At 47.6% G+C, this 24,880-nt stretch overlaps 1 protein-coding gene across 2 annotated transcripts in view; it reads right to left on the bottom strand.

Annotated features, from left to right (window-relative positions):
• Nucleotides 1–24,880, bottom strand: part of LOC146171469 (protein croquemort-like) — a 238,867-nt gene that overhangs the window by 189,330 nt on the left and 24,657 nt on the right. For both annotated transcript variants that reach the window (XM_084586514.1, XM_084586513.1), the window contains exon 2: nucleotides 136–296. In XM_084586514.1, coding sequence (XP_084442640.1) covers nucleotides 136–296 — 161 coding nt within the window. The remainder of the gene's footprint in view (nucleotides 1–135; nucleotides 297–24,880) is intronic.

Genomic DNA, 24,880 nt, shown 5'->3' with positions numbered 1-24,880 from the left:
CCTGAGCAACACGACGATATACTGAGCGACACGACAACCAGCTGTTGTGGCAATAGTAATAGTGGTGGTATGAAGTAGTAGTAGAGTGTAATTTTGGAGAGCGCTATCTATTCACATGCAGGAGGCAGCACTCACAGGAAAGTGTAAGGTCCGACCTCGTGCAGGTGCAGCTTCTCCTTGGTGGACAGGATCGCCTCCGGATTGGTGATGTTGAAGAAGTAGTACTTGACGTAGATAGGCACGGGCGCCCGCTGCCAGCTGGAGTACACTTCGCTGCTGGGCTCCAGAACCAGGTTCTGCACCAAAGAAGAAGAGGCGTGTTCTTAGCTGGACAGCAGACAAACCGTGAGAACTGAGAAAGTCCAAGGTGGCTGCGTTAATTCCAAACCACACAAACCGGGCCCACTCAAAGATGCCAGCCCCCCAATTCTTTCATATCATCCCTGATTTCATTTCTACATGGTCTCAGTTTCATAATCAACTAACCCGGCGGTAAGTTCTGCTGGATAGCCCTTTTGATATCTCCGTTTACTGCCGGAATGGACACTTTACGCTGTCACGCCTCGATCCAACATGTCAAGGCTCCGATCGCGACGGCCAGGGAGACCCCGGCGAGCAGCACGGCACGCAACGACGACGGTCTCTCCCGACCACCGCCTTCTTTTATGGGCTAGAAAGCAGTTGGTATTTCCAATCCGGACGCTATATGGGAGAAAACCTGGGCCAGGCCGCTGTGTGCGTTACGCTTTATATGATAAATATGGAACGGAGGATACAAGAAAGTAACCTAGGTTTTAATTGGGGAGGCGCTGCTCCACCGTCTTTCCGCCTAATCTATATTAGGCGGAAAGGCGGTAGAGCAGCGCCTCCCCGGTTTGATGTATGCAGACGATATTGTGCTGCAAGCTGAGAGTCTGGAAGAATTGCAAACTCTAGTTAAGTATTGCGGATACGAAGGGGACGCTCTAGGCTTCAGTTTTAGCGCAGTTAAGCCGGGTCTGATGACTTTAAACGGCTCAACTGATCAGGGTCTTAAAATACAAGGCCATGAAATGCCCAGATTGGCAGAATATAAATATCTTGGGGTGTGAGTAGACGAAGGATTGGCATACATTAAAAAGCATGAGCAATCAAAAGGCAGATCAGGAAGGAAGCTTTTTTGACAACTCAAGAGGCAGTGTCCTACTTTTTGAATCTAGACCAGGGTACCTTAGAACACGCAGCTACAAACAGAAATTTAACCGTGAAGATGACACATGTCCAGTATGTGGTAAATCCACGGAAACAATTAACCATCTTATACTCGAATGTGATGGTATCCACCCGGAAGTCAATGCAGGAGCAATCACTTTTCCTGAGGCTCTGTGGTTTAGAGAGGCGCAAAAATTCAATAAATAGATTTATGGTATATAGTTAACTGATCTAAAACAATATTTAAGATATAGGGAGGAAAAAAGCGAGCATGACAGCAACTGCTACCACCCCGTTTCAAATAGAACGCTCCGTCCGTCCATCCGTCGTCAGCGCCCCGGACACCTCGGCAAAACCTCCGCGCAGCGCGGCCGCGTCGTCTGCTAGAAGGGGGGGGGGGGGGGGGGGGGGGTTGTTGCTCTCCTACTGCGGCCGCGTTCTGGTCGCAGTTGCGTTCCAAAACAGAGGCCAGAAAAAAACATCTGGAATCAAAAATGACGGCGCACTTTTTCGCATTACTTGTGTGGTAAACAGTAACGGTGTGATTATGGGTCTTTTTCTTTTATTTTAAATGTATCTCGTATCTCGGCACCGCTGTTTGTCCCTGGCAGTGCCGCAGCGGCCATCGCGGAACCGAGCCGGTCTCCAACAATGTCAATCGTTCCATCTTCATACGCGATCCTGCTTCGGGAACTCAAAACTGCGCACTTGCTCGAGTAGATAACTGAACAAGGAATTGCACTGAGTAGTTGTGGAAAGAAGAAGACAAAGGTTTCCGTGTAAATATGTCCCCGTCTACATGGAAAGTCATGAGGCATTTCTCGCTGTTCGTCGCGTGGAGAGAAATAACCTTGCCGCAGGAGTGGCATGCCTCGGCTTCTGATGAATGATCCAGGTCGTCAGGAACCAGTGATCGTAAAGGTCATTGATTTCGGACAGCAGCGCCTCAGCAGCGAACTTCTACTGGCCGCTGTCGGAAAAACCCAAAGTGTTCATTTTTAAGGAAAAGCCTTTAATGGCTCATGCCGTCGTGGACAAAACCTGTCCCGCTTTTGCGGCGGCTCTGATTGGCCGAGGCGGGATGACGTCATTGAGGTCTCGACCAATCACAGAGCACCACCACAGTATGCGCGAATGCGTGCCTTATAATGCCATATGTCAATCAGTGAGCAATTACGAATTAATGAGTAATTAATTACTTATTGATGACTAATTAGATAAGTCGTTAATTACCTCAATCATGGTTAATTATTTGCTCAATTAAACAATTAATTATTTACCTACTTACTGACTAATCAATTGTAAGAATATTAACAAACCCGATAGAATCGCAGCTGTGGTCTTGATTCATAACGCTACAGTCCTTGGCGATCCAGTTGGCGAGCCAGTAGCTTAGCATTCATCCAATGCAGAAGGGATTCCATGCATCTTTGTTTCGCCCTGCATATTGGTGCGAGCTAAAGGCACGTCGCGGGAAAATGATGCTTCCCTTGCTGTCTTCGTAGCTGAGCTTCGCAAATCTGTATTCACGTTTTCACTATGCTGTAAGTGATCGGGCATTAATAGGGCATGACGACTAATTAGATAAGTCGTTAATTACCTCAATCATGGTTAATTATTTGCTCAATTAAGCAATGAATTTTTACGTACTTACTGACTAATCGATTAAACAATTGGCTAATGACTAGCTCGCTAATTAGTCACTAAGTATAGCAAGTTGCGTAGCAAATGCGGCACTTAGGCTTTCGCCTTTCACTACTTTAGTTGCTAAAATCCCTCGTAATTTTTTGTGTTGTGTCTTGTCACTGTAAGGAAAACGTCATAAGAAAACCGAAGGTATAAAGCAAGTCGTGCCGGTTCACATGATATTGGTCATAGCTCTCAGAGTGATGCAGCTGCAACCTCTGAATTGATGAAAAGTGCCGGGCGTCCGCGAAGGAAATGTGCTCATGCTTCTACTTGACAAGCTGCCAGTTCAGCTCGGTCGTCTTTCAACGCCCTTAGTACTCACATCAAACTAAAAAGATACCGTCATGTATAGAGAATAACGTTAGAAATTCCCTTGGTAGTCAGGCGAAACGTCCACCTGAACATAGCCAATTACGTGTCATATCTTTGAACGCCAGGAGCATTGTGAATAAAATTGATAGGCTTGAGGTACTGCTCTTTTCATATGATCCCCATCTACTGGCTATAACCGAGACGTGGTTGCACAGTGGTATTTTTGACGAAGAAATTGTGCCTCCGGGCTACGTCATATATACAGACGTGATCGCGGTTCACGTGGTGGAGGGGTTGCTGTGATTGCCAAGCGTGAAGTGAACGTAACGCTCCTTGATCAAATTGATCAGCATGAAAGCTTGTTTTTGCGCCTGATAACACATGGCTTCACCTTTTACCTTTGTGCTTTGTATCGCCCACCTGATGCTACGGATGATTTTATGTCTAGTCTTTTCGATCGTTTAATGCATTACCAGAGTCGGAATTTAATGCTTACCGGTGATTTCCACCTCCCTGCCATCGACTGGGACAAACCGTCGTATGGCATATGTGCCTCATGTGATGTTATTTTAGATATTATGTTTTCGTTAAACCTTAAGCAAGCTGTTCGTAAATACACCAGCGAGTCATCTGTTCTTGACCTATTCTTTGTTAGCGAAACCTTTTTTGATGGAGTGCTTGACGTTGAACCGGGAATCTCAGATCATCGTCTATTAGTTTTCTTGTACTTCGCCTACTGCTTCCGGGATGCGTCCAGTTAAATTGATAAAGGACTACGCTCGTGCTGATGATAATGCAGTTATCGACGCCTTACAATCACTGTTGAACAGCTGCGGCGGGAATGACGTTCATAGCTTATGGCTGCATTTCAAGAATGCAGTGCAGTACTGTACTGAACATTTCGTTCCGCTTAGAAAGGTTCGCACCCGCCGTCACAATCCTTGGGTAACTCGTGAAATTGTTCAAATCAAGCGCAAAGTGAAGCGATGTAGGAAGAAAAAAACAGCTTCCTTACAGCACTTCCAAGTTCTGAAACAGAAACTTGCCTCAAAATTAAAACTAGTGAGGTCTCATTATTTCAATACGACGCTCCCAGAATTCATCAGAAGTGACCCCCAGAAATTTTGGAATTTTCTAGATCGAAAGGTTGAGCAGTTGAGTAAGGTTCGCATTGATAATGACATTGTCACCGACTGCACGAAAATAGCACAAGGTTTTAACCAGTACTTTCAAAGCGTGTTTCTGACGGTGACGGCAACCACAGCTAGAGTTCGAATTGAAGACCAAGGTAACATACCAAATATTTCTGTAAATGGTGTTCTGTCTATGCTGCGTAAACTCGGCGATAAAAAATCTGCGGGGCCTGATGGGCTCTCAAATGTGTTTCTTAAACGTTTTGCGGCGCAATTATCCGAGTTTTTAGCAAAAAATCTTTCAAGTTTCTTTACTTTCTGGTGAAGTGCCGGAAAACTGGAGAATGGCCCGTATTGTTCCAATTCATAAGGCGATAAGCTAACCATTTCTAATTACCGCCCAATTTCTATCACTTCTTCTTGTTGCAAGTTATCAGAACACATAGTCTCTGGTTATATTAACTCCTTTCTAGCTGAAAATAACATTTTATCCTCCTTGCAACACGGCTTCAGAAAGGGTATGTCCACTGTCACGCAGTTGGTAACTACAGTTAATGAATTTCAAGTAGTTCTCGATAAATCTGGGCAGATTGATGTCCTCATTTTAGACTTCTGCAAGGCCTTTGACACAGTTTCCCACAGTAAACTCATTTATAAATTAGTAAGTATCGGCGTCCCTAACTACCTTGTTAATTGGATTAATGCTTATCTTCCATACAGAAAACAATACGTAGAGGTTAATGGTTTCAAATCAAACGAGCTTCCAGTCACATCAGGTGTACCCCAAGGGAGCGTGTTAGGACCGCTGATTTTCATAATTTATATTAATGATCTGTCTGTTTCTCTTCCTGATAATGTCTCTTTAAGGCTTTTTGCAGATGACTGCATACATTTTAAGACCATAAATGAGCCCAAAGATCACTACACCTTGCAAAATTCGCTATTAGCTGTTCACCAATGGTGTCTTAAATGGGACATGAAATTAAACCTCGACAAAACAGTCCTATTGCGAATTTCACGTAAAAAACATATCAGTCATTTCTCTTACAGCCTGCTTAATCATTTAATTGAGGAGACTACACATTATAAATATTTAGGGGTAACCTTAACTCATGATTTAACTTGGTCTTCTCATATTTCCGACATTTGTTCCTCCGCATTTTCCAAGCTGTGCTACTTGAGGCGGAAACTTAATGATGCTCCAAGTAAACTCAAACTTCTTGCATACACATCATTTATTAGGTCTAAATTAGAGTATGCTTCAGTTTTATGGGATCCTTATTTAAAAAAAGACATACATAAAATAGAGATGGTGCAAAGGAAAGCGGTTAGGTTCATTTACAGTAAATACAAGAGGTCAGACTCACCTACTACACTAATGAAAGCTAACCATATTCCACTACTTGAACTACGCAGAAAAATGTCCCGTTTATTGTTTATGCACAACCTCTTAACACACAAATTAAACATACCTCGCCCTGAAATTCTTAAACAATTGTCGCGCAGGACACATCATTCAAGAAGTAACCTGCTCGAACCCATTTTTGCAAGGACTAACTCTTTCAAGCACAGTTATTTTCCACGGACCATTTCCGACTGGAACTGTCTTCCTGAGGCCATTCTCCAGTCTTCCAATTTCATTAAAGCTGTAGAGTTGCATTTTTTTGAATGATACAGTGTTGTATTTTGTTGACTTGTTCATTTACTCTAATCCCGTGTTTTTTATTTTTATTTTTATTTGTTGTTTTAATGCCTTGTATATCCACTCCTGCCTGGGCCAAAATATTGGCCTGCAGTATTTTGAAATAAATAAATAAACGCGCCGAAGATAGGCACTGCAGCGCCGGTAGCATCCTGTGTAGTCGTCATCCTGCTGAAGCGAAAAGGTAATCGTAGAATGCAACGTTTAGTTTCGTTGACTTTGTCGGGGGGCTGACTAAAACGTCTCCTCAAAGAGTTTAATGGGCCCCTTTCAGGTTAGCAGTCACAAAGTGAAAGAAAGGCGCCCAGAGCACTCGTCGCTGTGTACACGCGTATCAATGATTCTAAGTGAAACTTGAAATTTCTCCAACCATCACTTTTTTTTTTTTTTTTTTACAAAACCAGACGTTTCGGAGCCGGCTCGGCTCTTTCTCCGAAACCGGTTCTGAAACGTCGGGCTTTATTAAAAGAAAAGTGAAGGTTGGAGAAATTTCAAGTTTCACTTAGTTATCAAACGAACCAGGCAAATCTGTCGAAATGTTTAGCCTTCAATCCACGAAAAGGCTTTGAACAGCATTATTCTCTTATCTCAAAGGAGCTGTCCGAGCTGGCAGCCATTTCGGCCGTGCCTCGTGTCGAATCCGCCAGCAGCCGCACAATGCCAGTGCTGGATTTTGCTCGGGGCATTTAACTCTGCCGCGGTAATTGAAGCCTGCATTCTGTGACAACTCTTGGAACCGAAATAAATCATCCACGTCATCTGAGAGCAATAGACTAGTAAACACGCGAGTTCACGAAGAAATGTTTCGACCTGATGCAAGCCAAGGGTGAGACTCAAGCTATAAAGCTAGCGTACGTCATCGCGAGTCACACGCGACGACCGCAGACGTCAAGCTCCCCTTGCTACACTTCCGCGAGGAGGCGTCATATCCGAAAGCCACCCTTCACCAGGAAGTACGACCCCTTTAGGAGCCCTCGTCAGCCGCAGAGAACCGGCCAAGTGTAAAACGAAGGGATCTGATGAAAATAAATAACCGAAATATAAACAACAGCCATAACAATTATGCTTCCGGTCTAAGCTTTATCGCCACGGACCCGCACAGCCAGCGGCAGACATCTTTGTCGCCTCACGGGCCTCCTGTAGGTGGCGGGAGGCTTCCCAGCAGCGGCCGCACAAGCGTGACTGAAGGGCTCGTTCTCTGAGAATGGAAGCTGCTCAAAACAACTTTCGGATCATGTACTGGGAAATGAACAAGTCTCCCAGACGGGCGCAGTCGTTACCGTATGACACAACGAGCAAACCATTGGCAAACACCAAGCTTTTGCCACGCCCTAAAGAGCACAACACGGCTCGCCTGAATTACCAGCGCAGCAGGCAGTCCTCTCGTCGAATGCCAGCACTCCGTGCAGCACGTGGAAGAAACAGACAGCGCCGCCCTCAGTCTCGTCAATCGTTTAAGTCGCATTTGCTTTGGTACTTATTCTTGATGGTGCTAGTGTAACGACTTACGTGCTTTCAGAGCATTAAGCACGGCTTAATGCTCCTGTACAAGACGACCTTGAAAATGACAACCTCATTCGCTCCAACCATTTATTTGTCATCGGCACTTATAAAAATAGTAGCTAAAGGCTGATCAATTGGTCTGATGCGGATTTTGAAACGAGAAAGCGTAAGCCTTTTCAAGTACGTTTGTGTACTGAGGAATTTCGTTATGTCTGATCATTTCGTTATAAGCGAGTCCTTCTCGCTCTCTTCCAACAGAAGGGGAGTTCGCTTCGCCACTCCCAATGAGCACTGCATGCTTCACGAGTAGTGAGAGAAGACCGTGAGTAAGTAAGCATTACAACTGATGGGCAAGGTCACTGCAGTCTGGACTTGTGCTGTTACATTTTACGTGAAATAAGGGGAAGTGTTTCGTGTTAGGCCTTGACAGTTGACGTTTCTCATACGAACTCTCGGTTCCCAATAAACCGACAGCGGTATCGCAGTAAACGGCCAGTAGAGCGGAGATGGCGAAAAGGAAATGCTTTTTGCGAGTATTCTGAGCTGCAGAGCTTTGAAAAAACTCATTATGAATTAGGTAGCTGCGCAGCCAGCAGTCATTATATGAGCGTGGTTAGAAAAGCGTCACTCCCGGAATAAAAGCATAATAATTAGTCATGATGGATCCTTTCCACTGCACTCTCCAAGGGTGCATTAGATGGCAAAAGTCACTAAATGTCCGTTCTTTCTTTTCAAAAATACAAGGCGGCAGAGGGTGCAGTTATTTTCTACCTCACAGAGGGGGAAACCGACACTTGGCAAATGCAGACCGACATAGGGACACAAGGTATGGTATTTTCTACTCAAGTATACGGGCGCCCCATAGCGCAGTGTAGACGCCCTGTGGGGCTCTCACTCGCCGTTACAAGAATCAGCAGCGATAAACGCCTCCTCCCCCTGGAATAGGTTCAAAAGGGGCCACGCAGTCCTGCGCAACCTCACACATGGCACACATGTAATCCTCAGGATGGAACACTATTGCTGCGAGTTTCCGTTAGCGACATAAAACGTCGCGGTGCTGTTTACGCAAAGTGCCCTTTATAGCTTTGGCTGAAAAAGCTCCACACAGGACTTTCCGTTTTTGTTCTTATGATTTTTTTTATGCGAACTAGCGTTTGGTTGGCTGTACTCCCCGTCCTCTAAACCACTTTAGAGCCACGGTTTCTTATTTAGTTTTCAAATGGGATTTGTCTAACATATGCAAGCGGGCACCTGATCGGCCCTCGTGCACATCGGAAGCTACACCACGAGGGACTTTTTTTATTGATTTATAGGAAGGGAAAGGCGCAGTGACTGTCTCGCTTGTTTTCTGTGGACACCTCAACCAAGCCGTGAGGGAAGGGAGGAAGGTGGGTGTGAAAGTGGAAAGAGAGAAAGAGGAGCCGTAGTGGAGGGCTTCGGAGTAATTTCGACCGCCTGGGGAACTTTAACGTGCGCTGACATCGCACAGCACACGGACGCCTCTTCGTTTCGCCTCCATCGAAACGCAGCCGCCGAGGCTGGAACTTGCGACGCCATTTAAGTCTCTTCGCGAATTAAAAAAAAAATGTAATCGCGGCGGTGCGTGGATATTTGCATGAGGCATTCCGCTTCTGAGCGCAAATCCTAGGCATCCAATCCCTGCCCCAGAAGACGCGCTTTAACGGAGGCGAAGCGCGACTATACCCCGTGCATAAGCGAAGGCGCAGTGCCACTGTACGCTGTTCGACATATACGTGTCACTAAACTATGGACCATGGCTGCATTAACCAAGCAACGACGTTTCACTGAGTTAGGGTTCAGTTATAATTTACATAGCTTGTTCAGTGGCCTGCAGCCGCTGCATTGTGACAGTGCTGTGCAATATCAAAAAGGCCGCCCATGAACCGAGTTTTCACTCTATACGCTGCTTAACACACACACACACACACACACACACACACACACACACACACACACACACACACACACACACACACACACACACACACACACACACACACACACACACACACACACACACACACACACACACGCACGCACGCACGCACGCACGCACACACGCACACACGCACACACGCACACGCGCGCACACACGCGCACACACACACGCGCGCGCGCGCGCAAGCAAGCAAGCATGAAACCTCAACCCCGCCGGGGTGGCGCAGTGGTTACGGCGCTCGACTACTGTTCCCAAGGATGCGGGATCGAATCCCGGCCTCGGCGGCCGCATTTCGATGGAGGCGAAAAGCAAGGCGTCCTGTGCTGTGCGATGTCAGTGCACGTTAAAGAACCCCCTGTGGTCGAATTTTCTGGAGTCCTCCACTACGGCGTCTCTCATAACCTGAGTCGCTTTGGGACGTTAAACCCCACAAACCAAACCAAGAGACCTCAACTGAGGGTGGTCGGAGTCGAATTGTCTCCCTCCGCGCACGTCACCTTTCTAACATGTAGCCCATAATGTATATAGATATGAAAATGCAAAGCATGCTTCTTTAGCTATTTTGAAGCTGTAACAATAAGATATGAGCGACCAGTCATACAACAGAACGTTTCAGTTTATACGGTGAGGAACCAGAAGAAAAAAAAAATCTTAATGCTATGTCATCAGCACACTGCGGTGAAGAAGTCACGCTGTCTCCTGAGGATTCAATCGAAACAGCGGAAAGGAAACCTCGCACGCGAAGGACGGCCGTGTGTTACATCGGCTCCGCCGAATTTATGCTCCTTTCCCGGACAAGGATTTCCAAAGCGCTTCAAAAGCAGCAGGACTTGTTCCCGGGCACTTCAGAACAACGAGGAGACCACCGTTTCTCAGGTGGGACCATTTTCAACGAGGATTTCAAGTTCAAGCGGATCGAGCGAGTAGCTAAGCCTAACAGATAGGCCTCGAGTCAGCTGCCCGCCGCGGCTCCGCGGGCAAACTCTGCCGCAAATCATGACAACCTTGACGGGGTACGACCCGGATGGAATGCGTATCGTCACCATTCCGCAGGCGAAAACGCCAGTTTTCGACAAAGTAACAGAAGCCAACATCCAACGCAAGATAGAAGAGTGGGAACGCGCATCAGCCCGTAACAACCGCTCGGCACGGCAGAAAGGACGAACGCCAGATGGCCACTTCACCGCCGCAGCTGATACGCCGCTGCAGGAGACGCCACGCACGCAAGTCAAGCGTTGGAAGCCTCCTCCGCAGCCGCGTCTCGACAAGCAAGATGCAGTCATCATAATCAAACCTAGAGGAACGCTGGATCTCAGCAAATTCAGGGGAAGCAACACTCTCGGAAGCTCCTTGCACATGGCAGCAGGCATTAATAACACATCAGCAGCGCTCAGCGTTTGGCCCATTTGGGAACAAAACATCATCGTCGTCGGCGTACGAGATGCCGAAATAATCAGAAAGATCCTCGCAATTCAAGAACTTAAACTAGGGGACACAGCACACGCAGTGTACTCCTACCTCCGGCCTTCTGACGACACATGTAAAGGAGTAATACAGGTGGACCCTAGGGTTTCCAACGAAGACATCACGGAAGCGCTTCGCTCCCCGGACGCACCAGTGGTGAGCGTGAGAAAACTAGGTTCCTCCAACAAAGCGGCCGTCACTTTCGAAGGAAGAAAGGTCCCTTTTCACGTCTTTTACTACGGAGAGGCGCTTCCTGTGCGCCTGTACAAGAAAACAACACCAGCCTGTTTGCTGTGCGGGAAACTTGGACACCGGGCGGATGTCTGCCCTTGCCCTGCGCAGTCACGATGTCCGCAGTGTGGCCAGGACGACATTCAAGAAGCCCATGACTGCCAACCCAAGTGCACAGTGTGCGAAGGCCCACATCCCATGGGGTCGAATCAATGCAAGTTCAAGTACCGAACATCACAACCAGCCAAATCCAAGACAGGTCAAGACAGTCACCAGTCCAGGGCCAAGTTTCGGGACCGGTCCAGCCGCAGAGGCACATCTAACAGCGGGGACCGACTGACCCAACGGGCCCAGTCCAACAGCAGCAACTCAGGACCACGCGGCTCCCGGTCATCAAGCAAAGGACGTGACACTAGCGACAAGGCGTCGCACCCCACCGGCAGTCGTCCAGCTGAGAAAACAACAGGACCCCATTACAAGGACCAGCGCAACGACGGCAAGGTGAGCTGGGCAGATGTAGCTGCCTCCTCCCCCGAAGCGTTGGCTTACAAACAACTTAAAGCAGAGATCGAGAAACTAAAGTCAGAAAATAGGAAATTAAAAGAGCAATTAGGCGTCGCAGCCAACCCGAAGAACACATTACCTCCATTGACACAACAGGCATGTCCGATGGAGGAGGACAAGGAAGAGGTACACCCTCCGTACCCACAGGAGCTAAATACTAGCACTATCGACAGGCAAACTGCACTAGAGACGCCACAGCAGGCGCCAATGCCGCAGGTACCACAACCGCAGGCAGCAGCACCGCAGGCACCCATGCCGCAATTTATTGAGAACACCGAAACACAGGACCGCATTACCCGCTTGGAAAACACAGTCCAAGATCTCATGGCCAATAAATTACAAATTATGATCGAGACGACAATCAAAAGCATGTTAGAATCAGTCATCAAGCCCATGATGGAAAAACTTGAACCAGTTCTACTCAGGATGCAAGCGCAGGAGATTAGAATTGACCGAAAAATTCAGGAATATTCGGATGTTTCTCACAACAAGGGCACAAAACTACAGGGCAAAATGGGAAATCGTCGCCTAGTCATCCCTGAACTTGATAAAGAACCTGAAGATCCACCACAGGATCCGACACACATTTCTAATCCTCAACATGGCGCCACAACCAAGACCTAAACTCACCATCCTACAATGGAACTGCAGGGGACTAAAGCGCAAGAGGGAAACATTACAACAATACATAGACTCTTATTCTCATGCGCCGCAAATAATAGCCCTGCAAGAAGTAAATATGGAGGCTAAGATCAGAGGATACTCAACACATCAAACAAACCCCTCGACATGTATTTTGGTCCACAAATCATGCACAGCAACCACTGTAGACCTTGACCTACACAGCGACATTGAATATACCTTCATAAAGTTGCTACCACAACACCGTAACAGCAAGGGCACCTATATACTCAATATATATAGTCGCCCCAAACAGCGCCGCGCAGCCTTTGACGCTATCTTTATCAAAGCACTAAGAGAAGCTCACACAGCTCCCCTAGCTATAGTCGGCGACTTTAACGCTTCTAGCCCATTATGGGGATATCCAAAGGAAGACACTAAAGGCAGGAAACTAGCTTCCGCCATCGCTGACATGGCACTCACCTTACTTACTGACCCGCAGCATCCGACTCGAGTCGGTACCAGCATAACTCGGGATACCTCCCCCGACCTGACGCTCGTCCGCAACGCCCGCAACTATGAGTGGCTCAATACGGGAGAGACCTTAGGCAGCGATCACTACATGCTGCAGACCATCTTTGAAAGCAACAAGCACAGCAAACCTCGTGGGCAAGCCAGAATGACAGACTGGGAGAAATTCAGGAAGGATACTAAACTAGTTACATCGGAACAAATAACTAGTTACGAAGAGTGGGCGGCATCTATTCTCGACCTTAAAGAAAACCTCACAAAAACCCTTGCCACCACGGAGGACCACCCAGCTGTTGACAACCATCTTCTACACCTTTGGGAAGCTAGGCGTAGTCTCATAAAACGGTGGAAGAAACAAAGGCACAATCGAAAACTCAGAATTCGAATAGCGAAGCTAACTACTCAAGCAGACCAATACGCATGGGACCTCGCTCGCACCAATTGGCTAAAAAGGTGCGAATCCCTCAAAGGTCGCCTAGACAGCAAGACTACGTGGAACCTTCTCCGATGCCTAATTGATCCACCGAAATCGAAGAGTGAACAACGTAGAAATTTGCATCGAGCCTTACACAACTTTCAAGGCACGGATGATGAACTCATGGATGAACTCACGCGTCGCTATATCTGCACTTCGAGAGACGCAGAACCCTCAAATCCAGAATACCGGGGGGAACCGAACGAAGACCTAGATAAAGACTTCACTTTAGAAGAAATCATAGCAGCACTAGCAGATATGCGCCGAGGTACAGCCCCGGGACAAGACAAAATTACGGTCGGACTTCTAACCAACCTCGGCACGGAGGCACTGCAGCAACTTACGGATTACGTTAACGAATGCTGGCGCATCGGCACCATTCCACAGGCATGGAAAACAGCCAATGTACACTTTATCCCCAAACCCGGCAAGAAAATCAGCATTGAAAACCTACGCCCCATATCCCTCACGTCGTGCGCAGGCAAACTCATGGAAAAGGCAGTCCACGCACGTCTCTCCAACTATCTAGAGAACAACGAGCTACTGCCACACACGATGTTTGGATTCAGAGCACATCTGTCCACCCATGATGTGCTTCTGCAACTCAAACGCGAAGTCATTGATCCAGCACGCAGAAACAGTGACCGAGCACTTCTATCCCTCGACCTCAAAGGAGCGTTTGACAATGTCAAACATTCCACAATCCTCCAAAATCTCCAGACCACCAACTGTGGCCAGCGAGTCTACTCATACATCTATGATTTCCTTAAAGACAGAACAGTCAACATCAGCATCGGCACTAAACAAACAACGCAAGTGAAGATGGGCACGAGAGGCACTCCGCAAGGGGCAGTATTATCCCCACTTCTGTTCAATATTGCACTCCGCAATCTTCCACCTCTTCTAAATCAGATACAGGGCATACGACACGCCCTGTACGCTGACGATATAACCATCTGGACAACTAGGGGTAGTATGGGAATGATGGAAGAACAACTACAAACAGCGGCAACAACAGTTCAGAATTATGCACGAGCGTGTGGACTAACCTGCTCTCCCGAAAAATGTGAACTCCTAGTCTTCCGCCAGCACAAAAATCAGGCCACGATCGACATCCACGTTGACAACTCACCCATAAAGGAAGTTCAGACCGTTAAGATACTGGGTCTATGCATCAATAACAAGGGCAACAACCACCTCGCCATCCAGAAACTCCGCCTCGTGAGCGAGCAAGTCGGCAGGATGATCGCCAGAATAACGACGCGGAAATCAGGGATGCGCGAAGAAGATACTCTCCGACTGGTGCAGGCCTTCGTCGTGAGCCGCATCGTCTATGCGGCACCCTACCTTCGTCTCAAGAAGTTTGACATCAAGAACCTCGACGTCATAATCAGAACAGCCTACAAGAAGGCCCTGGGCCTCCCTCTTACGACATCGACGGACCGGCTTTTACGACTGGGCGTCCACAACACGGTAGACGAGCTGATTGAGGCACACCTCACGGCGCAGGTGGTACGACTCTCCACGACTCTGACTGGCCGACAAGTCTTGAACGATTTGAACATCAATTGCCCCGAACAGCTAGACCCTAAAAGCGACATCCCAGCCTCATGGAGAGGACAATTCAAGGGAACTCCATTACCGAGGAATATGCACCCCGACTTTCACCAGCCAAGAAGACAAGCACGAGCGGAAGCTATAAAAAGGCACTACGGCGGGCGCGAGGGCGTGTTCTATGTCGATGCTGCGGGTCCTGAACAGGGAATGGCGGCCGTTGCGGTAGTACACCAAGATAAAACAGTGGATGGACTAATATTACACAGCCATGACACACTGGCTGCGGAGGAAGTGGCAATTGCCCTAGCTGCGACACACACTACCTCAGAATACATTCTTACAGATTCACAGACAGCATATCGCAATTACCTCAGGGGCAGGATTGCACCGCTAGCAGCTAAAATCCTGCAAGATAGTTACACCCGTGGCTACCAACCCATGGATAAACACTTAGTATGGGTACCAGGTCACCAGGGCATCCCAGGGAACGAGAGCGCACACGCCTCAGCCCGAGCATTTCTCCCCCGGGCACCCAATACGGATCTCGTGGAACCTCCTATCCCATTGCTAACTTACACCGAAATACTTCAGCACTTAAGATTATCTCGCCGGGTCTACCCTCCACCGGCAAAGACACTAGACAAAGGGGAGGAGATACACCTCCGCAAGCTACAGACCAACACTTTTAACAATCCACGCAGACTACACGCAATAGATCCAGAGTCATTTGACTCACAATGCAAATTCTGCGGGGAGAAGGCGGACCTATACCATATGGTGTGGGCATGCCAGCGAAATCAGACTGTCACTATTAATAACCAGCCAACGCAGGAGGGGTGGGAGGCAGCTCTGACCAGCTCGGACGCAAGGGTTCAAAAAGAACTCATCGGAAGAGCGCGGACAGCAGCCTACGCCAATGGGGTTCCGGACTGAGGACTCCAACCGCCGCTACAACCTCCTAATCATTTTCATTAAAATATTTTTACCACCACCAACCTCGCACGCCACACGTCCTACTCCGTATCGAAGGAGGTACTCCTAATCCCCGAAGCCAGAACCATAAATGGGAATCGACCACGGGCTGACATGGTCCCCTCTTGCATAAGAACTTCCATTATCTAATGAAGTTGATTCCATCCACCCACCCATAGGGTGACGAAGAGTCGGACACGACTGAACTGATCCCTCGTAGACGACAAATAATGCCAGAAGTTTCTGCTATGTCATAACGTACCAACAAATACAACGACGGAGGAGACAAGCCCCACAGGTTGCGTCTCCTATAGATGTGTCGCTGCCAAAGGCACTTTCGATCTCTTTTAAAATCAAATGCTTCTTTCGCAAAATACTTTCGTCTAACGCGCATGTCTCGGGTTAGGGCAAAAACTAGGCTCTTTAAGCCCTACAAACATCGCAGATTATTGAAATCATTTGGCACGTGCGTTAAGAGCGCGCACTGTTTCCAGTCAATGTTTTAACTGTTTTTCCGAGCTTTGTTTGGTCTGCACAGCGCCCTGCAGTCGGGGGGCGAAATCCCCATGACGCATGTGGTGAACTTGGACGGGCAATTAAGTATTCATGCTACGCTATAAGGCACGCTCAAATTGCGGCATCTCTGTCTACACACGGTGAGGATTTAGTATGCGGTTTGCGCTATGAAAAAAATCGCCCCCTTCGACTTTACTCAATCTTGCGATCGTAAACCGTAATCAATTTAGTGCTGATGGTACTGAGACGGACTAATTGCAACGAGTGCAAGCACGAAGGAAAAGCATATTATATTTCTAAATCCTGGTACTTAGGCACATATGAAATGTGACCTTGGTCTCGCGCAGGAGACGGACAAGGTCGAACAGTAAACTCGCCGTGTTAATGACCAAATCATCGAGGAGACAACACCGTCGTCCCATAATTGGCCGAGGTACTCATTACGTGATTCACGGCCTTGAAGGCATGGCGGTGCTATTCAGAAGGACAGGGAGATGATCAAATGCCAGAGAAGGTCAAATTATACTGTTGACGTGCTGCCATTTACCACCGGCTCCGCCGGGGTGGCACAGTGATTAGCGGGCGTGGCCACTGTGCCAAGGGATGCGGGATCGAATCACGGCCTCGGCGGCTAGTTTTCGATGGAGGCGAAAAGCAAGGCGCCCGTGTGCTGTGCGATGTCACTGAACGTTAAAGAACTCCAGGTGGTCGAAATTTTCGTTGTCCACCAATACGGCGGCTCTCATGAAATTTTCAACCCCACAAACCGAACCAAACCATTTACCATCACAAGTATGGAGAAAAAATTTTGTCGCAACGAATGTAGACGCATTTAAAAAATGAGGGATGTATTATTTGTTATGCATGGCTCTAAGAGAGATTGACTTTTTTTTTTAACGAAGTGTATGTTATGCATTGCACAAATTTCCTGAACCTTGTAATTAGCTGTTACTTATACTATGTATTGAGCTTGACCTAATTAAACGTGTTGTCATTGCTTGCTTTCATTTTTTTGTTTCCACTCCTGTAATGGCCCTCACTGGGCTGGCAGTATTTGAGCAGGCTGCAATAATTCACAAAGCATAGTATTTGCTCTGAGTTGCAACCTCGCAGAAGTTAAACAAAGGCGCAGTCCAGGAACGCACCATGCGCCGTTGTGAGATCAGGCGCCGTTAATCAAGGTGGACCCGAAGCCCGCCTTGCGTCAATACTGACCAAATCAAAGTTCGGACGCATAATCAGCGAACTTTGATTTGGTCAGTATTGACGCGAGGCAGGCTTCGGATCCACCTTGATTAACGGCGCCTGATCTCACAACAGCGCATGGTGCGTTCCTGGACTGCGCCTTTGTTTAACTTCTGCGAGGTTGCAACTCAGAGCAAATACTATGCTTTGTGAATTATTGCAGCCTGCTCAAATACTGCCAGCCCAGTGAGGGCCATTACAGGAGTGGAAACAAAAAAAGTTCGGACGGATAATCAGCGGCCCCGCCGGGGTGGTGCAGTGGTAAGACGCCCGACTACTGTCCGGAGTTCCCGGGCTCGAACCCGACCACGGCGGCTGCGTTTCGATGGAGGCGAAACGAAGTGGTGTCCGTGTGCTGTGCGATGTCAGCGCACGTTAAAGATCCCCAGGCGGTCGAAATTACTCCGTAGCCCTCCACTACGGCTCCCCTTTCTCTCTTTCCACTTTCACTCCCACCATCCCTTCCCTTACGGCGCGGTTCAGGTGTCCACATAGCAAGTGTGACAGATACTGCGCCTTTCTCTTCCTGTGAACCAATTATTATTATTATTATTATTATTATTATTATTATTATTATTATTATTATTATTATTATTATTATTATCATTAATCAGCGAACCAACACTCGAATTGACTGCCGCATTCCTGATATTGCATACAAGTACGAGCAAAAGAAAGGCAACACTCAATTCGCGCCGGAAGGCGAAATTTATATTTATTTATTTTCCATACCTCAAATGCCCCAAGTGAAGGGGTTTTACATGAGGGTCGGGCCTTAGGTGATGCAGATAAGTTTTTCAATGAAGTACTTGAAGTGGATGTGATTGCAATGACTAACAGCGGCAGCAGGAAGGATATCATATATCCTCCGGAAGCAACCAATCGTCCCGTGCAAAATCTCAATATCCACGGCGTCATTCGGTGACGCACTTGACTAATTGTCGCCCTATCGAACTCAGTACCGCAGTTTATAAATTTCCAGCCCCCAATGAGGTGTCACACGCTACGGAGCCCGCACTTCTGACCTACGCAGCGACTGTTACAAAGCATGTTTAGACCCCGCCGGGGTGGCGCAGTGGTTACAGCGCTCGACTACTTTGACCAGGGATGGGGGATCGAATCCCGACCTCGGCGGCCGCTTCTCGGTGAAGGCGAAAAGCAAGGCGCCCGTGTGCTGTGCGATGTCAGTGCACTTAAAAGAACACCAGGTGGGTGGTCGAAATTTCCGGAGTCCTTCACTACGGTGTCTCTCATAGCCCGAGTCCCTTTTGGACGTTAAACCCCACAAACCAATCCGAACCAAAGCATGCTTAGATTCTGTAATACAGAATGGCATCGAACGTACTCCTACGCACAGGTGAGTTAAACTCTGTCTGCATGAAAAAAAAAAGAAGAAAAAAAAAGAAAACACTCGCAACGTCAGGAAGCCGCACGCTAAACAATTTGGCCAACGTGAAAGCAAGGCGTGATGGATTGGCAACCATATAAAGTTATACTGATGGCTGGGGCATGCTCTTCAGCCGCTAAGTCTGTCGCTTGAAAGGCGGCGTCTTACGCTAAGCCTTCAGCAGCGTGCAGGTCGGATCCCCAAATGGCGAGTTGGTCGCTGTCTTGCTGCGTTTTCGGCAGGTAGCCTCTCCTCTTTCACGCAGTCGCGTTTCTGGGCAAGACATCTGCGGTCAGTAACGACTCTGTTCAAGAAAGTACGGGACTATCTTTGCTTATCTGTGTTTACGGCGGCATCTGATAAGGGACCTAGCTCTGTATCTGCTGCCGCCCCTAATACTCACTGTATCACTCCATCAACCTAAGGGCAGGAGCTGATAAGACACTCCAACCATATTGCCTTTGACTCTTTGAGGTGTTCGGAATCTATTGGGGTTACAATTTAGTATAATTTATTTATTTGTTATTGTCGCGAAGTTTATATAAACTCCACACGTCTCTTCTTTTCTCTAGGCAGGCACGTTGATTGTTTCACATTTTTAATAATTTCTATAAAAGGAAAGTATTAAGGAAATAGTTGATTTTCCCACTGCGTCCTTCGGCACTGGCGCCTCATGTAGCTGAAATGGTGGGCCTTAGGTAGCACCAGAGTCCCTCAATACTTGACTCTGGTAATTAAGGCCATCATCATCAACACCAGCCTGACTATACACACTGCAAGGTAAAGGCCTTTCGCATATTTAACACAGTCCTACAATTCACGTAAGACTAGGTTCATATTAGAACCTGAAAGCGGTACAAACGGCATGGCGGCCGTTTGTGAAGGCAAGAGAAAAAAATGTTAGGAGGAAAACACGACAAAAAAGTTACCGTGTCTATTTCAAAAAAAGTAAACAAGTAAAGTATTCGTCACCTCCCGTTTCCTGCTAAACGTAAAAAAAAAAAAAAAAAGAAATGTGCCGCGTTCTCCTTGCATTACATTTTCTCAAACCACGCTTCATCCACTGACGTCAGCCAACTGTTTACGTTTACCGAGAGCGGCAGGCAACGACAATCTGCGGCTGTCTCTGCTTTGGCGAGATCAAACAAAAAGAAAAGTGAAGCGGACTTACTCTAGCCTACGTCGGTTTATCTTCTCTTCTTTTTTTTTTTTCGTTTTGTCTCTCTTTAATGTGGCTTTAGTACCGCAAAAAAAAGGAAAAAAAAGTAATAAAAAGCTTGTAGAGTTTATTCTTGTTTTTTTTTTTTTTTCAGTCTATTTTCTTCCGTTACCTTTATTATTCTCCTTTTAGCTCTTTGATATTCATGGTCAAAGTACGACACTATTACTACGCAGGAGTTGATCAACGTGCGCGAAGCCAAGTCAATCAACTTGAGAAAAAATATCCCTGTGACGTTTTTGTCGACCTGTACGATAGTGGTTCGTTCAAGACGCCATTGTGCAAACGCGCCGAGGCGTTTACTAGACGCAGACTGGCGCACCTTAGATGCTATAGACGACCTGACCTTGCCTGATTCGTGGTGAAGTGTTTACCTCAAGTTGCTCCCTCTAACGCGCACCAGCGTGCGCGTTCGCGGGCCGTCGTTCCCTCAGCCGTAATCATCCTGACACGCACGGGTGGAACGCGTTAACCGACGGCACATTGCGTGCCCAGAGTTTTGCACGGTTATGCATCGTCCTGTACGGCAACTGCAGACGCGCAATAACCGCAAGTTTTGTCACGCACAACACAAATTCCTCCTCCAGTTCCCGCGGCCTCGAAGTCATGACAGATAGCGTATCAGAAACAGATTGCCAAAACATTTCTCCCCCTCGATGTCTGCCCCATTGGATAGATTCTTGCAGGCCGGCAAGAGGAGCAGCTCTCTGCACGCGAGTGCGCCTGGCTCACGTAATAGCGTGACCCTCTCCCTTCCTTGGCGGGGTCTCCTTCCGGTACATGCGCACCCAGCTCGCAGACTCATTCCCTGATGACGTCAGAGTCGCGCGAGTGCGCCTGTACCCAGCGTGCGAGTACGCGGCGCGCCTGACCGGGCAAATGGCCCGCCTCCTGCCACACCGGTCGGAAAGAACGCAAGGGACCTCAGGGGTAATAGTGGCAGCCTCTCCGCTACTTTGTGATGTTTATTAGTCCCTCGAAGAGAGGCTATTTCTTGCAGTACATCGGCGACGGCTTGCTCAATACGAGTCAAGTAGGTGCCCAACTTCAAACCGGTGGCGTAATGCACACAGCTTAAGCTCCACCAACAGGGCTAGTGAATAACCTTACCACGTGCGGCAGATTGTTGAGATGGCCCCTGAGAAAAAGCTAAAGTTGGTCTGCGCCGTTGATTGGTTACAAAAAGGTCGCAAACTCCAATGAAAATGCAAATTTGAAAAGAATGACCGGCACGGAAAACTAAAACACAGCTGTCGCCACTATGGTCTGATATGGCAAGTAAATTGGAATGACGTAAGCCAGTTCTTTTTTCTTCTTTTTTAAGGCGTATTCCTGCGGTTAGACTGGACCGCCATTAAGATTTTTCAGTGGGAATATTGGAGTGTTCTTTAAGTTCACGACACGATATTAAATGCAGCGGCAGAAAAAAAAATAAAAAAGCTTGGATTTCATCTTCGAATTCAAAATTTTTATCACGCCCTCGCGATAACGGCATTCTACGGTCCTCGTGGCACAAGCTCCAACAATCCCCCCTAAAGCGCTCCCTTCTACTACGAGCGCTCAAAGCTTTGGAGATCGAATTAGGTCACGAACGCAGGGTGCGCTTCCACTCGACATTGCCCGAGACCTCGTGGCCTGCGAAGATAACGTCTTCACCGACACCGCTGCGCAATTGCAGCTCTTGGGAGACCTTGCACGTATCCTGAACTGGAAGGTCACTCGATATCTTGATATAGAAACAGTTTGGTTTGGTTTGGTTTGGTTTGTGGGGTTTAACGTCCCAAAACGGCTCAGGCTATAAGAGACGCCGTAGTGAAGGACTCCGGAAATTTCGACCACCTGGGGTTCTTTAACGTGCACTGACATCGCACAGCACACGGGCGCCTCGCTTTTCGCCTCCATCGAAAAGCGGCCGCCGAGGACGGGATTCGATCCCTCATCCCTGATCGTGGGCAGAAAAAAAAAACAAAAAAAAACGAACGAATAGAAAGACTGCGACGTATGTGTGTTTGCGTTTGTGTGTGCCGTACGTGCCGCGAAGTATTGGTGGACTCAACACATTCCCGAAACCAGGGCAGCCTTCCTTCTGAAGAGGCGGTAGGGATCGGAGAACCGGTGCTGGGAGGACGGAGCAGAAATTTATGGGCTCCCGCAGGGCGCACTGCTCGTGTCATCCGAGCTGGCCACTGCCCGCAGCTGGGAGCGGGTGTCTTCAACGGCCGCCGGCTTCTCGGAAATGTTCGAACTGGAAGCTTGGGATGCGAACACAGCAGTGTCCTGGCGAGGAGGACTCTAGGAGGGAGAGAGGGGTCGGAGGGAGCACGGTGGACGCAGGGACGAGAGAGGAGACGACAAGGGAGACTCGTTTCGGGTGCCGTATGAGAGGCCGCACCCTGACTGAAGTGAAGCTGTGCTGAAACGTGTACAGTGAAACGTCACTTGAACGAACTTCAAGGGACCTTAGGAAAATGTTTGTTAAAGTGAAAGTTCGCTCAACTGAAATTATGCAGCACTTTTGAACTTAGGACTGCAGTGGTCTTTGCCTCAGTCACTGTGTGCAAGCTGCCGTGAACCTCGTCAGGCGCAGCGGTCTGCTGGGCAGCAAAGCCATTCATTTCTTCGAGCCAGATCATTCCTTCTGCACATCACAATTAACCAGCATGTATGCGTACGCCTTTCTTGGAGCTAAGAAGCTTTGTAGGGCTGAAGTTGTGGCTATGGGTAGCTATGACTGTGGATCCATTTAAACATGCAAAGATAGCTGTGATTCCGCTGGATACAAGCTTGTTTAGATAGCCAGTTAAGCTTAGAGCTACATGACGGCCAGCTTTCGTCACGCGCTAATAAAATATGTTTCTCAAAATATTCAGCAAAAAGTGCACGTTGTTCTGGTTGAAATACTAAGTATGACGTGGAAAAAACAAGATTACGTTATAGAAAATGTTCGTAGAACTGAAATGAGCAACAATTGAATTTCGTTAAAATGAAGGGCGTTTGCATAGCGTTCAATGGAGCTTCGGCGGGGGAAATTAATACAGTTCGTACAACTGAATACTTCGTTTAAGTGACGTTCGTTCAAAATAAATTCTGTATTCTGCAATTAGAGTGAATTCCGATTCAGGTTAATCGGGAGAGGAATGAAAATTTGAAGAAAAGAAGAAGAAAAGAACTTTATATTTAACTCTTGGGAACAGTAGTAGAGCGCCGTAACCACTGCGCCACCCCGGCGGGGTATACAGAAACAGTTGCAGTAGATGGAAGTTAGAATGCACAATCTTTACAGGAAATGTGTCGCCCTTTCCGAGAATTCATCATTAACTTCTTTTCGTTTCTTTTTTTTTCTTTGATGACAGTAGTCTACAAATGACAATGTTACGAGGCATGCGTCATTACTCAACCTGCAGAGCTCGAAACATACGCGATACTCGCGTTAGCGAATGACCGATGAACGTTTCCACAGCTTTCTGAGCCTTTCGGTTTCTGCAGCTTGATGTCGGTTAGTGCTGCGCGGCAAGTATCCACAGCAGCGATAAAGGCAGGGCTGTCACTTCTTGTTTCTTTTTTTTTTTTGTTGATGAAGTAGCTAAACGATGGCAAACGAGCAGCGTTCATCCGTACATGTTCCTTCTCTTTGTGCTTCTTGGCTGCCAGTATGAACGAAGAATGTTACCAACTTGCCCAAAAACTTGTTTTACTCGAGAATGTTTTCCGATTTCATTCTCACTTTCTTTCCTTCCCTTGCGGCGCGATTCAGGAATTAGGAGTCCACAGAACAAGTGTCACAGATACTGCGCTTTTCTTTTCCTGTGAACCAGTTATTAATATTATTACTCGAGAATGTTTACTTTTGTGCGTCAATGTTGAGTATAATTTGGGTCCGCTCTGAGTGAAGTTGGAAAAAATTACAAAGGGCAATGACTTTACGAGCTGTGAAGGTGAAAGGAAGCTTTGCACAATCAGTATCACAACTCCTGACTGCTTCCCGCCTTTGCAAGGTCCAGCTTTGTTCAGTTTGGGCAAACGCGTAGCCTGCGGGTAGCGTATCCATCACTTAACTGAATTCAGAATTATTGACCATCCTTTTCAGCTCAATTACACCGCTGGTGGCACGCTGAGGTCCCGTGAGTTTCAGTGATACTTGTGTTGGACAAACAAAGGGTTTCATTGCTGATGAGCCATGCAAGCCTTAAAATATTCGGCAGTTTTAAAATAGGCCTGCAACGCATAGGAGGACACCAGGATTGCGCATACGAGCACTCGCGCCCCGCAATTGCCTTATTCCCTATACTGACAGGGCATCCCTATTTTAAACCTCGCTGCACCACTAGCATCACTACTGGCAAGACGGTCAAATGTATTTTGATGCATTTGTAAGTAGAGATATAGATTGGCCAGGCTTCGGATAGGTTGACGGGAAAGGGAATTTTGTTGTCAGGAGCAGGTTAAGGTTTGGTGATAGTGTGGGTTCCTTCAAATGATACTAACCAAATTGAGTTCCTGCTCAGGCCTCGGTAGAGAGCGAGCACTCGCTTCTGGCGGATAAAGAGGTCCCCAGCCTACGAGCGCACTCCCGCGCCCTAACAGCTGAGCCACGATCTGCTGTCCAGA

Source organism: Amblyomma maculatum, unplaced genomic scaffold (assembly GCF_055883805.1).
Source record: "Amblyomma maculatum isolate TAMU_Amacu unplaced genomic scaffold, ASM5588380v1 scaffold_22, whole genome shotgun sequence".
Lineage (NCBI taxonomy): Eukaryota > Metazoa > Arthropoda > Arachnida > Ixodida > Ixodidae > Amblyomma > Amblyomma maculatum.
This window is presented reverse-complemented; position numbering and strand designations above follow the sequence as displayed.